Below are 15,233 nucleotides of genomic sequence, written 5' to 3'. Positions count from 1 at the left end.
AGTCCCATTTTTCATGATGTCTTTTTCCTCAAGAATCTTTTCTTCCAGTCGTCTTCCTCAAATAACCACGAGAGCGAATCGATCATGTACATGCTGATGTCATGTTAAGTCGGCGGGAACGTTGTCGTTCTGGATTAATGTGCCTAGTGCAATGTAGCATCTCTGGTGCTTATGCACTACTGAGTACGGGGTCAGCTCTGTTGGTTCACTACCAGCTTCCAAAGTGCATACTAGTGGGAAGAACCCGCAGACAGGGGCCATCTCTGTCCATTCAAGTTGCATCCTCGTTGAGCCCCAAATTGTGCCCACAAAACACAAAAGGATGTAATTCAATCATTGAGAGGACTTTTCTAGTGACCAATTAGCATTTATCTGGGATTTGATTTGATATTTCATTCTTTTTCCTGTCATTTCTTGGTTGCCCTGCTCTTTGGAAAGGAAATGAAAATGCTGAAATTGGGTTGAAATTGGAAGTGGATGATGGTTTATACGAGGGTGGTTGGTTCTTGGATGGATTGAAGGAACCACTTGAGCATTGAGAACTTCCACCAGGGTCTCAAAGGTGCTGGCGTTCACAATAAGAGCTGCAAACCTGTATATATGCAGATGTTCCTACTAATCGATGGGAAGACATGTTCACTGATCAGACTTTCTTCCAACAAAGACCTTTTCTATCTACAATGATGGTAGAAAGCAACAAAATCTTCTCAATGATGCTTTACTAATGACGAACAAAGTGAGCCCAAAACTGCAGAGACGCATGAAAATGCGAGAATAAGGCGTAATGACACAAATAGTCCCTGAACTTTGATCTAATGTGTAATTTGATCCATGAACTTTTAATTTGTTCAATGTAGTCCCTAAATTTTAGTATAATGTTCAATGTGGTCCTTGAACTTTTGGTAGATGTTCAATTTAGTCCTTGAACTATATAAAAATGTTCAATGTAGTCCCTGAACTTGAATTAATGGAAGGGAGACATTGAACATTTTTATATAGTTCATGGACTAAATTGAACATCTATCAAAAGTTCAGGGACCACATTGAACAAATTAAAAGTTCAGGGACCACATTGAATATTATGTTAAAGTTTAGGGACTACATTAAATAAACTAAAAGTTTAGGAAGTAAATTGCCCATTGGGCCAAAATTCAGAGGTTATTTGTGTCATTTTTCCCGAGAATAACGAGCCATAGTACAGATGGTTTTCATTTCTTAATTGATGTTCGGCCGTCGGGTTCGCTCAGGACCATGGAACTTGTTCATTTTAATTTGCATCCTCGCAACCTTGATTATTTTATGGAAGTTGTCATTTTTCCAAAGAAAATCCATAAATCTGAACACAGAATTTTGTCTTTCCTCCACCATAACTCTCCTACCCGTAACTGGCCGGCCGCCGCCTTCCTGCCTAGCCTAGCCTCGGCGTCCCCGACTGTCGCCAAATTCCAACTTGAGGCTGGCAATGGTCGTTACCTCAAACATGGTCCAGATCAAGGTCGGGTGACAAAGCTCATGTGGTTGATGCGAGCTCTACCACGGAGGTCGCCAGGCTCACGCAAGCCCCCACTGCGGCCGAGCTCATAACTCACGATGGTGGCAGTGTCGTCGGGTGATGGTGGCAGCGTCGTCGGGTGAGGGAGAGGAAAGAGATGGGTGCCGAGTTTCAAGGTAAATGTGTCTTTTTAGTTTGGAGGAGATGCAAATTAGAGATTTTTAAAGAGATGGTAGTTTTTTATATATAAATGTAAGCTTTAAGATGCTTCTTGATCGCAAAGTTCATGGTCCCGGCTGTCAGTAAACCATCCATTTGATGTTTGAAGATATATTCATCGAATCATGGACACATGTTTCAACCATTACCAACAGAATTGTGCAATAGCACCGCAACAGAGATCACTAGAGACAAAAAGTTAAATGCCAGAACATGAGAACATGTAGAAACTACTACCATCACGGAATTCAACTGCAGGATTCAGATTCAAACATATCTCTGAGACTCTGAGTAAGCAATTCCAGAATGTTCAAGTACATTATTGTTCTGCATACTATGTTTAAAGGGACAGCAAAAACGGCATGAATCAAATCATGCCTCTTAACGTAACTTCATCGGTTCATCAGGCAAGCGAAAGTACTCACTAGCCGTAAAAAAACAGATACGACTAATGAAGAAACTACTACGTATCATCGTCCCCTGGCGAAGTACGCAACTGATGCTGCGGCGAACAGTGTGGTTGCCGAGGAAAGCAATGTCCAAATGCCCTTCTGCTTATGTGCCTTGGCTGCAGAGTCTTGCAGCAACTCATTCTGCCGCTTTAGATCTTCCACCAGGGACTCTTTGATCAGGAAAGCACTCTTGATGGCTTCTAATTCTCCTGCGAATGGTTGAAAATCTTCCTCGAGCTTCTGTTCTTCAGTTCCCTCTTCTTTACCATCTGCCCCGTCCTTAACCCGATTCGCTAGAGCTGCAGTTCTCTTCAAGATGGCCAAAGTTCGCTCAAACTTGATACCAGCAGATTTGATTTTCGCCTCCAAGTCTTCAATAGTTTGCTGTGCATCTATGACCTTCTTCTCAAGCAATTCCTTTTCTTTTTCAGACAACTCGAATTTGCTTTGCATATTCTTCTTCTCGAAAATCAATTCATCTCTCTCACTCCTGGTGTGCCCCAACTCCTCCATGGTCTCGTCAACTCTGCTCTTCGTTTCAGAAACTGTGGACCTCAAATTCAAGGCATTCTGTTTCTCCTCGTCCAGCGCCTTCTGGACGTTGTCCCTCTCGAGAGTGACTCGATCACAATCTTCTCTACAAGAGCTAAGTTCGGACAGCAGAGCCCTGTTCTTGTCCACTTGACTTCGAAAAGACGAATCCAACCCAGTAATCTCATTCTTCAGTTCACCAACCTCTCTGAGCAACCCAGCAATCTCATTCTGCTTACAATAATTCGCCTCCTCAACCTCGAGTTTCTTCCGAACTATCCCATCCATAAGCCGCACCTTCTCCTCCAATTCTTTCTCTGCCACCTTCAACAGTCTCTCCGCCGAATTGTTCTTTTCTCTGAGCTTCTCGATGGTCTCTTCCTTTTTCTGGTTTTCCTCACTCAAACCATTAATCCGGCCAATCATCTCCTTCTCCTTTTCAACCGCCGCGTCACATTTGTTCTCCAACTCGGACACCCTTTCCCTCAGTTCTCCCTCCTCTCTTCTCAAACTCACCTCAATCTCATTCAACACAGCCATTTCCTTCTCCAGTTCATACATCTTCACTTGCTGCCCATTTTTCTCCATCTCCAAACTCTCATTGACCCTTCCGAGTTCCTCAACTCTACTCTTCAGTTCGCCGGCCTCAATCCCGGCCAGCACCAAGCTATTTCTGGCAGAATCCCTTTCACTCATAGCCGCCTCAATCGCTCTCTCCCCTTCCTCTTTCTCTCTGACTAACTTCTCATTCTGCAACTTCAACCTCTCGAAACTCCCTTCCAGATTCCTCCTCACTTTCTCCATCTCACACAGGCCCTCCTTCAACAGGCTCGCCTTCTCCACCAAGCCCGCGCACTCCACCTTCAACGCATCCCTCTCGCTGCTCACGTCGTTCAAAACCGCTCTCTCCCTTTCGAGGCCATCGACGAGCTCGCTCACTCTACCCCTCAACCCCTCCGCATCCGCATCCGTCTGCTTCACCAGCCTCTCCACCCGAGCGCCGATTTCGGCCATCTGGGTCTCCAGGAAAGTGCAGATGACGCCCTTCTCCAGCGCCAGCACGACGCCCTCCCGGCCCGCCCGGCCCAGCTCGGCCTGCAGCGCCTCCCTCTCGCCGCCGGACCGGGCCAGCTCGCTCTCCAGGTCGTTCTTGGCGCGCTCCAGGGACTCCACCTGGTGCCTCCGGTCGGAGGTCTCCCTGAGGAGCATGGCGTTGAGGGACTTGAGGCTCTGGAGCTTCTCCGACGAGGGGTGGCGGCGGTCGTCTTGGTCCATGGTGGCGGGTTTGGGGTGGTGGAGGTGGTGGGTGCTGTCGCTGGGAGGGGCTCCTCCTTCTTCGTGGGTGTCTTCTTGAGGGTGGTGGTGCACCTTCTTCTTGGCCATCCTTGGCGTGCTTGTGGGGTTGGTGGGGTGGCGGGCTAGGGTTTTTGCTAGGGCGTCTATGGAGCAGAAGTGAGGGCGTGCGTTGTTGAAGAAGATAGGGAGGATGAGAAGTTTGAGGGGGGGAAGAGTTTTTAAATGGAGAGAGGGGGATGTGTTAGGTCATGGAAATTCAAATTCTTGGGGGCCCACAAATTGAGGGATTCTAGGGTTTTCTTTTGTGGGGTTGGGATGGATGTGGTTGGAATTGGAGATTTGTAATAAGTGCTGGTGGTGCATGAATTGAATTAGCCACCACAGAAATAAAATGTCGAGAAGGGAATGCCGGGATATTATTCTCGATCGAGATCTGTTTACTTGGTATGAATGTAAATGTAACTCGAGACGCTTTGTAAGTAATAGAGGAATCCGAATATGACACAATTTCGGTTGCCTAAATTTAAAATTATCGTGGGTTTAATATCGGCATGAATGTATTATGAGCTCGTGATTATGTCAAAGTCGAAAAAGTTATTGATTATAATTAGGGTTTTAATTCGTCTATTGGATCTTTCTGACGAATTTTTGGTGGCCACGGATTACTTGCCTTTGAACCAAAGCCAAAGAAAAAAAAGGAGTTTCTTGTGAGAACCTTACAATCACTCCCTTGTGTTTTGGTTGCCACTCAAATAAAAAGCATTTTCTTTTACCTAATTATAATACCCATGAAAAAAAAAATAATGCCCATGAATAAATCTATCTCTCAACTAAAATCAAAATAGGAAAAAAATAGGAGAAGAATCTCTCAAGAGAACATATCAGAAGGATCACTCAAATTATCCGAGAAATCTGATAGTTTAATTTGAAAGACAATGACTTGTACACATGTAGCGAGTGGGTCAAATGCTCCTCAAAAGTCGTATCTAATTAACTCCTAAGTCTCCATCTTTTTTTTTAGGTACATTTGTTTCGCTAAAAATGAATTTCATACATTTTTTTTGTAACACTTACAAACATGAATGAAAAAAATATTTTCTTCATCCACAGATATGCTTAGACATAAATTGTTGTCGATAATTTTCATTTTTCATTGCTAATTATTTTCAAGCAATACGAGCAATCAAATTCAGAAAAATATTTTACAAATCATTTATTTTCCGTCGAGATTCATTAGTACCCGTCTAACCAGGTCTTGTGCCATATACATCAGCAACCGATGAAGACATTTCTGCCAATTCTAGGAAACAAACTGTAGTTTTCATGAATATTTTTATCCACTGAATTAACGGCAAAAATGGGTATTATTATTCATTGGTCCATCTTGCTCCCAAATTCGTGTGATCTTGGTGGCTGTACACGTTCACTCGGATATCTCTGGATCTCCTCGTTCACACCCCATTGGCCCACGAAAATCCAATCCAATCCCATGACCAGAAAGACTCGTTTACCAGACATTCTGGATCGATTTTGTGCATCCCATGAAGGGTCTGCATTATCATTAAACTATAAATAAATCCACACAAGAAAATGAGATAATCTTTACATTTCGTGGGCTCGTGGCCACCCATTTTCTCCCTCTTTCCCCTTTTTCCGTTTTGAGAAATGTCTGATTGGGTGCTGATTTCGAACCTCTTCATTTCCTGGTATTATCTCCAAAACTGTGGGATTCATTTCTCTTCCTTTCGAAACATGGAGTTCCTTCCCATGATGAAATGGTATGACCCACCATCAAATAAAGAAAAAATCAAAATGGATGATCCCAATGTACTTCGGGTCCGTTTATTTTAAGGAAATTTGTTTCCGGGATTTTGTTTTTCGTCATTCGGGTGTTTCGATGGCGGAAAATTAATCGATCCACGAAGAACATTTTCAACAGAAAACAAGAAGTTTGAATTGGGGGAAAATGACCCAAAAAACCTCCCTATCTGCCTAAGCTATAAAATAGGTGAAGACTAATCGTTTTTCTTGAAAAATGATTTTCATGAAATTTATTTTCCTTTATCATGAAATTTTCAGTAAAACAAGCACATCTTTAACGACCATCTAAAACGAACACACCCTTAATGATTTTCAGAATTGCATAACAAACCCAGCTCACAGAGTTTGGTGCACCTACCCATTCATCGCAGTTGGTATATAAACTTTGCACATTCAAATCCCGCCACAAAAAATTCAAATAAGCACATTTACCCTCCCCTTTTCCTTTTTCCTCTTATTCCTTTTCCCCCTTTTTTCTTCTTTTCAAGAATGAATAATGTTACAAAAGCGTACGAACAACTGTTCACACCAATTGATTTTTTTTTTTTTTGTGATCATCCTTCCCAACTTTACAGTATTTACATGATGAGAATTAGAAGAATCAAATCTGGGCTCATATACAGCGACACCAATGCCATCGGATTGAAGTCGCTTCACTTGTCTCCGTCAGTTGTAGTGAACGAGCGATACAGTCTGTCGGCCCGCTTCCAATGAATAGTCCAATCAGCGCGTCCGGATCATAGAGATTATTATGAGGTCGAACACGCGATGGATAACGTCAACCTGCAACAACGACCAAGGGATTGCAACGGAATCAGCAACACGAATACGATTTGGTATATGCAGCCGCGATTCATGACGGGTTCATCCGTGTGCGCTGTGCATGCTAAAATAAAAGCTCAAATGGAACAAGACGCTTAACAGGACAGCATAATTACCAAACAGCAAGCGGCAAGCAGAAACATATGGATCTAGCTAAATATGCGGCTATCGACATCTCTCACGCTTCAACATAAAACCACGTCAGAATGGAACACAGAGAGAGAGCTGAAAGATAACACGCACATTGACTTTAGCAGAAGCTGGCTATTTTTGTTAAATTCAATGGGAATTGCAAAATGAGTAACATCATATAGCACATAATAAGACAGTCTCCTACCTTCTTCAGAAAAGGCGAAAACTCCTCCAAGCATGTCATCATTATCACCATCTTCTTCAGATTTCTCTCTTTCACAGGGATTGCCGTTACTATCGACATCAGCAACTGCTTCACCCGAATCACAGCATTCATTTACAGCTGATGCTCGGTAGTATCCCTCTTGGAAATACGGCTCAAATTCCAAAGAACCATTTATCAGTCCCTCATCCATAATGTTCACACTAGAATCAGAACGGTTAGAACTCGCGTTGGAAACTTCACTATCCCCACCACTATTTGATGGCTTAAAACCATCTGCAGTGCTTCTTTGAGCAGGAAGAGAGCCACTCGGCAAAGATGACGCAATGTTAGGGTATTTACAATCTGCAGGGTGTGAACCCAACATATAATGCTCAGAAGAAACCAAAACATTATCTTTATTAAGGGAACTTTGCTTCAGCAAGGCTGGGGCTAGACCACAATGTCCGTTCATTACGTGATGATTCTTAAGCTCGGACGGTACAGTGGCCCGATAAGGGTGCTGTGAACATCCTGATAAAAAGTGTAACAGAGATTAGTTCAATGCATCAGGAAATCACTCAAACACATACGAAAAATATAACCCCTGACATCTCTCTCACCAGCATCTGAGTTTTCCACTGAGCTATCCAATTTAGGGTAGGATACAACTCCATTCTCAAAGGATTTCTCCTTGTCCATGTTAAAATAGGAAGGAGAACATGTGCCCCCATTGAAGCCCCTAAATGAAAGCAACTCTGCTATCAGCAGTAGTAATAGAAAGTTGGCAGCAGGTATTAATGACTACTCATACAGCTGAAACATATTATGTCAAATGATGCATCCCCAGAAAAGCTAAGGGCCTATATGGAGTATGCTATGAAGGTCTCATCTCCAGTTTGGATAACACCCAACACAAAACTTAAAAGACAACAGACCATATGGTCCTTTGGCCTCTTTCTGCAATGCCAGAACAGTTTCAGCGTAGCATCGTTCTAGGAATCACTTTCACGCCCTAAAGGCAATATCTAACAATGCAAGACCTTACCTTTACACAGACAGTTGCGAATATGCAAAGCCCCATTATGAATTTCTTTCCTTCTATCTTGACTTTCCACTAAAATTCCTTTCAAAGTGAAAAGCAGCAACTAAATTTTTCAAATGACCACCAAGGCCAAAAAACTATGTTCCTAAAGGACACAGACGAACATCATCTAATAGAACAAAATATTTCCATCCTTGCACATGGTAACTTATAATGCTTGAAATGAGTAACAAGGGCAAGCTAGTAAATTCTAAAAGCAAGAGGATTAAGCTCGCACAATACTAAGTGTATCGCAGACGCCTCATTTACAGTGTACAGCATCATCCATTAAATAAGAGATAATGTAAAACAAATGTTTAAAGTCCAAACAAAGGGCAGCAAAATATAATAAAGGTGCTAACAAAGCTTTTATTACAGTGACCCTAAAGAATCAACCAAATAATAAGAGCATGGCTATGACTTGGCTTCAGAATTCATGAGAAAAGATAATAGAGCCATTAATTAACTAGTACCATTAATTGACAAGTGAAGATGCTACCACGAAGTGGGGCCGGCTGACAATGATTGTGTTGATAGTTAATAAAATTACAGCACACCATTGACTGGCCCTTACCTTTCACTCCAAGCGGAATGATTACGCTGAAAATGATCAAAAACAGGCAATAAATCCTTTCGCCGTATTTCAATCTCATGAACAGGAACCTTTTCTATTTCTACTTCACCAGCAAAATCATCTTCAATGAGGATCTGCTCTTCAGCTCTCTCATGACCTATGGCATGGAAATGTATCTGCAAATAATGGGTATATGAGTATAGCCGATGACATCAACAATGCAAACTTCACCTTATCACAAATACCTTAGATTGCTGCCATATTGGAATCCTTCCAAAGCTCATTTGTACCTCAGCATTGGCTATATACAAGTGAGAATGCTCATATGATTTTTCTGATTCTTTGTCCCCAGCATTAGTGTCCTCAGAATCAGACATATCCATTACAATCTCAGAAGCTTGTCGGTCAGGAGCAATCCCAGAAACGCATTCTTCTCTTTCCGGCCAATCTGATCTTCGGCAGACATCCCACCACTGAAGAGTTTCAACTTTGACCCGCAACTCTTCATCTTGAATCTGCAATGGAGAACTTGGCGCAATTCGAGAAACAGCCTCACTTGATTCCCCTCCCACTGGTGGAAGCAGCTCATACTGAACTAAGTGTCCTGAAGGAGAGTAAACCAACAAGTGTTCCAGAGCTTGAGCCTTCGACTGGGAGGCCGGAAGATTCCGCGCTGTAGAACTGTAAAAAATGGTAGCAACTGCACCAGATGGGACAGAAACCTTTCCAGTCGCAGATGATGCAGCATTACTGACCGTATGAAGCCACCCAGTGTGGCTATTCTTTATTCTGCTAACTACATAAAGAGTAATGGGAGGTGGCGGTGGAGTTGGAGTAGAAGACTGATGATTAATCATGAATGATGGAGTAGACCACCACGGTAGAGATAAAGCTGGTGAAAGGGTGGGTTGGCCAACATGAGAATTATGCATCTGTAGAACAGTCTCACCACCAAAAGGGGATAGAAGAAAAATATGACAAGTTCCCTTGGAAGAGACAATAGCTATCCACTGACTGTAATGGCTAAAACAAATGTCCTGTATAACCTGTAGCAAAAAAGAAAACATGAAAAACTGAGGAACATGACCATCGTCAAGCACGATTGCTGGGAGAACTTACAGCTGAAGTCATGCCACGATGTAGCTTGTAAAGATGCACATGTGAAGAGCTCCATTCATAAGTTTGAGTGCCTGATCCAGCTTTCGAGCGACATGGCATAATGCGGAAGATATTGATATGAGTCCCATGAATTGAAGCTGTCACCAGCATTGTTCCACTTGGATCAAAAGACAAAGCAGAAATAGGACTAGAATGAGCTCTGAATTGCGATACAATAGCTTTGGAAACAACATCCTTGACAACCACCTGCAATCAGCAGTCAAATGTTACAAATAATCAAACCACCAAAAAGCTATTAGAACAGTATTTAAAAGAATAACCTTTTCATAAAAGTTTTCCCCAACAAAACTTTTACTATTCTGTTGCTACCCTTACCATGAAGCTGCTGATACACCATGAAACTTACCTCCTCAATGGCAAATAAAAATCACATTCAACAACTCAAAAGTCTAAAGCACAATATGCGGGTTAATAAACAGTGTTTCCATGTAATATTGTACACCTACAATACAATAAATGGATTAAGTTTGGAGAAGCAATATCACAGCTTCTTCAATCACATTTCAAAAGACTAACCATTCCAGCAACATCTGTTTCACTTGGATGAGGTTGAGCTCGGACAGCTTTCCAGCTTGAATTCGAAGGTACCGGAGAACTTGATCCATCAGGGATGAGCTCTTGATAGTACCTAGACAAGGTCTTGTAGCCCATGTCACTGAGGTTGATCAGGCCAGTAGCCAACTGCTTACTGGATTCCATGGCATACCGTGCCATCAGACTTCCACTGCTGGGTGAAGTAGATGGGCTAACACCGGGAGAAGGAGTAAGACTTTTTGGACTAAGGCGGCCTGTGTTTGACGTCACTGGGCTGTTAGAAGCATAAGCTAGCCACCGTGAACCAACATCCATGGGGCCATAACCAACATTGACTCCCATACTTCCTAGCCCTCCCAACTGAGGCACTGGATATGTAAGGACACTAAATCTATTCTCAAGAGTGAGTGCATCGAAGCAGTATATCTGTCATCCAAATACGCAAAAAAATTAGCAAGTCAAACTTGTTTTACAGTAGGCGCAGGAATAAATAACTATGCCTAAGGGAAGATCTTTTCCTTTCAATTTCTTATTGCCCCACCCAAAAGCACTCCAAGTAAGAAAGTTGCATATAGAAAATAACGCGAAAATTCTCTTCAGAAAAAAATGTCTTTGACTACAAGACGTATATGACAGCTAATGCTTACTTGTGCAGCAAGACCCACGGCAACAACTCGAGAACTGCATCTGACCATATACACTGTTGACCGGAATCTGAGAACATGAACATAACTGTGAGACCTGAGAGAGTAAAAGCGAACTGCAGTGGGAGCCAGAATTAGGTTCCCACTTTGATCCTCGGTATGGCCGTTGTGAAAACCTTCCCTCCCATTTTGCATTACAACCGAGCTCTTTGATTCATCACATGCCACCACCAAAAGTAGAGGGTGTGATGCCCTGAATCCTTCACAGCCCTCAGACTTTGCAGGAAGGGGTTGCATCTGTAAAAATGTAACCGGCTCATCTCGCCTTGAAACAATTTCACTGACATTAGAGGCATCTTCAACATCAAGGACTTGAAAACCATTTGAATAGCCAAGCAATAGAACGTGCTTGAAGACAGATGAGCCAAGTTCTATCCTGTCAAAGCCAGCCCAAAGCACCTGGTTGGCAGAATGAGAAATTTAGACCATGTTTGTACGGAGCCAATGACAAGCAATCAACCTAAAACAAAAGAAGTATATCCTATCCTACTTGTGATCAGGTAAACGTAAGGACAAAATATTGCGAACACATACATCAGTTCGGTTCACAGATTCATTATTTAGAGAGTACACGGATTTGACTATCAGTCAGAAACTAAGAAAGGGATCATGTCCTGTTCAATGCACAGAAAGAGAGAATAACAAATATAACGAAATAATGAAAACGACGAATTCGTACATGAATGCAATCCAACCGAAAGATATTTTTTCGTAAGGTCTAGCCCAATCAAATACCCTCGTGTCACGGGCCGGCTATACTGCGGCCAAGGATTTGCCGGCCCGTGACACTTGTCTCCATGGTAATTCTGAGCTAAATTTACTATTGCATCTACCGATACGCTCTAGACTTAGAGGTTTCTTAGTACGAAAACGAGCTTCATAAATCATAAATCCCAAAAGGAAGGCAAAAATCTTCACAATTCTCACAATTTTTCCTTTTTCTCCCACTTGACATGAGAATCTAAAGCATCAAATATATTCCTAGAATTTTCATATCATTAAATTAGCCATACAGGAAGTTTCCCACATCTAGACACAGTCAGATATAGCAAGTTGATAAAAGAACGCTAGCCAGAATATATTAAAATAATGATGAGGTAAACAAGAGAAGAGCTGTTCATTGAAACTTCTATCTCTTCTTTGTGAAAGTAAAGATCATCTTCATTTCATAAATATAAGAACCTCTCTCTCTCTCTCTCTCTCTCTCTCTCTCTCTCTCACGCACATGCACACGCACAGAGCTGAATGCAAACCGACCACACGAAAATCTCGTTTTCCTCCTCATTAATTTTCTAGTAAGTAGATAGAGCCTTGGATGCGAGTCAGTCGGCAAAAATGACAAATCTTAGCCACGATTGAGCTAGCAAAATACCACACCCCATTCAAAACACAACTTCGTTGCAGAACGAGTATCAGAAAGAAGACTCCCTTTCAGTGGACTTCATCCAAGACTCCCTAGATAACCAGAAAGGTGCACTACTGAAGACTAAATTACATCTATTGCAGATTCCCACATGCCCACAAGATGGATCTACACTTAATTCCTCGAGAACAGATCGAAAGTCAATTAAGCTTTATAACAGCACGGTAAAACGATCTCCCGGGATGTTCCCAAGTCAAATGATCAAAGTTTCATACGCACGGTATGAAACACGAGTGTAATCACTAACCATCGACTCCCATTAAATCATCCACATTTTCCTTTACCGAGAAACCGAACACGAGAGCTCAATAGCTGCAACTAAAGATCAAACCTAAATGAGAGCCACAAACAGCGAAAATTCAGAACCGAACAACTGTCCAACAATTCATAAGACCTCTAATTAAGTCTTCGCACCGAATAGTACAACTCTCGAAAGTCATGCGGCATCAGTCCGAGCAGCCGAATCAGTTCAACGTCGATTCATCGGAAAGTCATGAACAACAAGAAGTAACCGATTACTATCATCATAAACCTAAAACGCCCAAAAACGATTACTCGAAAAATCCCAACTAATCGCGCATCATCGAGTGACCACACGCATCCCCTCGCGACACAGGACGAAAACCGGAGAGAAACCTGATCTTTGCGGTCGTGAGCCTCGCCGGAGATCGAAGCGGCGGCTGACCTGACGCCGGACGACGCGGTCTTGATGCACGAGGAAATGAACTTCAGAGAGTTAGGCAGGAATCGATTCGTAGCGCCGCTGCTCTTGTGGTTGACGAAGCTACCGTTGGCCTTGGCGCCGTAACTCTTCATAATCAGATCGACGGAGCCTCGGCTGTTCGTCGCCGGCGACCGGGGAGCTACCGGGGAGCGCGATCGCCGAGGGGCATAAAGGGGGTGGACGCCGGAGAGAGAGGGGAGGGAGGCAGCGGCGGCGTCGTCCCGAGGCCGTACGATCGCCGGAGAATCGGATCGGCGCGGCGTTCGGCGGTGGCGTGTTGGGCCTCCTCGCGGCGGCGGCGGGCGGTGGCGGTGGTTGGTGTTTTGACCTTTAACCGAGACGGTTCCTTTTGGTCTGGCTTTCGTTTCTCTCTCTATATGAACGTCTTGTTCTCTCTCTTCTTTCTCTCTCTTCTTTCTCTCTCCTCCCGTCCGCCTGGTGTTAATTGCAGCACAAGCAAGTGCCGGAGAGTAGATTTTTTCTTTGCAGATATGCCCCTGGAGTTTTCGTTATTCTCACTCCAGTCCCATTTTGCAAGTCTGCCGGTTTTGATTGTGTAGCTTTTGGTGAGCTCATGATCTATAAAATTGGATGCTCTATCTTCATTTCAATGTTTGGGGAAGTAAAATTTGATTGTATCGCAGAAGTCGTAATGAAGACAGATGAACCGCACGGAATGAGCGATCGTTACTTGAATGGCGTGGGAATCCATTGATGGGATCGATAGGCGAAACGAACAGTTTTGGAAGGATTGATCGCTACCTTTCTCTAGGCACCGGATGTGTTTCATACGGAGCATCTCAGGCAAGGAGGATCTCGAGATTTGACCCAAAAATGAATATTTTTTGATGTTTAAGCTAACGATGGATTCCGAGGGCAAGAGCAAATTAAATATCCCAAGGGTCAAGAAAAGTGAATGTGCAGTCCTCCACGACGGCATAGGAGGCTTGTGCTCCAGGTTCGAAGTATAATCAGCCTTTCTTTGTTTTTTTTTTAGACACATCGATCTCGATAGAAGGTATTTGCATTTGCAATTAGGTTAGACTTACCGTTAATCTTTGCATGCATGCATTGAACCAACATATACATCGCATTCGCTCCATAACAGTCAAATTTACAATTGCCCTTTCCAGAACCGGCCGACATAATAATTGCGCATTTTTTTAGCGTGACGTCGCGATCTCCCGACTGGGTCTCCTCTATTGGTAAGGCAGTGTGTATATCTGGCATGCACAGCACACAAAATGGGCATATATTCTATTGTCATCGCAGAATAATCATTCAACTCTTTTTCCTCTTTCGATCATAATCCAATCAAAACTTCTCGAATCATCTCAAGACTCGAGACGGGCAGACACAAAACGTCGCTCTCTAACTCAGAACAAATCGAAAGGGAAAACGTTACCATTCCTAATAGGGAAGAGGGGTCGGATTGAAAATACCGGGGACGATGTCGGGGTCAATACGAGATTTTCCGAAAGTGCAGGGGGGGGGGGCGAAAATAGAAATACGGAGGACAAGGGGTTACGTCACGACAAGGGATGAGAATATCTGGGAGCGAGATGCCGAACCAGAAATTTGATTTCACGGGGGGATATGGTCGTCCTCCCTCCTTTAACTGTCAAAGTCCCGGTCGAGATGTTTTCTCGTCCTTTTCTTTCTCTCTCTCTCTCTTTCTTTGCCCCCTATTTTTCATATTTTCTTACCAAAAATGGGAAAAAAAATACATACATACATAAATGAATATATCTAGTAATCGAATCGGATTAGTTAAATAACTATCCAAATCAACGACGATAGATGTTTTGGGATCTGGGTATCGGCTGAAAATGCCATAATTGCGCAATTTGTGCTGCTTGTGGTGGATTGATGTGTGCGCGCGAGTTCGTGTTTCTATCGTTCGGTCGATGAATCGGGTCTCAAAACCTTGCTGAAGGGGTCATATACATCGAACCGGGACTGCGTATTTTCTCCTGCTTGTTATTCCTGTTATTCTGCCTAAATTGAAAGACATCAGCTCGTTAGCAAGATTGCAAGATTGCTA

General features: G+C 43.1%; 2 protein-coding genes across 2 annotated transcripts; both read right to left on the bottom strand.

The window, feature by feature from the left end:
- Nucleotides 1-1,935: 1,935 nt before the first annotated feature.
- On the bottom strand, nucleotides 1,936-4,196 carry LOC115681024 (uncharacterized). Its single transcript, XM_030604880.2, has one exon. It carries the CDS (start codon nucleotides 4,075-4,077, stop codon nucleotides 2,182-2,184), a length of 1,896 nt encoding a protein of 631 aa, XP_030460740.1. The 5' UTR covers nucleotides 4,078-4,196; the 3' UTR covers nucleotides 1,936-2,181.
- A 2,028-nt stretch (nucleotides 4,197-6,224) lies between these two features.
- Nucleotides 6,225-13,399, bottom strand: LOC115680980 (autophagy-related protein 18h). The gene is made up of 9 exons (XM_030604819.2): nucleotides 13,102-13,399; nucleotides 10,986-11,441; nucleotides 10,321-10,764; nucleotides 9,745-9,990; nucleotides 8,871-9,671; nucleotides 8,626-8,801; nucleotides 7,591-7,709; nucleotides 6,971-7,501; nucleotides 6,225-6,594 (listed from the first exon to the last, which is right to left on the bottom strand). The coding sequence occupies exons 1-9, from the start codon at nucleotides 13,279-13,281 to the stop codon at nucleotides 6,590-6,592; spliced, it is 2,958 nt and encodes a 985-aa protein (XP_030460679.1). The 5' UTR covers nucleotides 13,282-13,399; the 3' UTR covers nucleotides 6,225-6,589.
- Nucleotides 13,400-15,233: the final 1,834 nt, after the last annotated feature.

This window comes from Syzygium oleosum, unplaced genomic scaffold (genome assembly GCF_021117445.2).
Source record: "Syzygium oleosum isolate NSW1041296 unplaced genomic scaffold, Sole_v2.1 Sole_v2.03, whole genome shotgun sequence".
NCBI lineage: Eukaryota > Viridiplantae > Streptophyta > Magnoliopsida > Myrtales > Myrtaceae > Syzygium > Syzygium oleosum.
The sequence above is the reverse complement of the archived record's forward strand: the minus strand, read 5'-3'. Positions and strand labels throughout refer to the sequence as shown.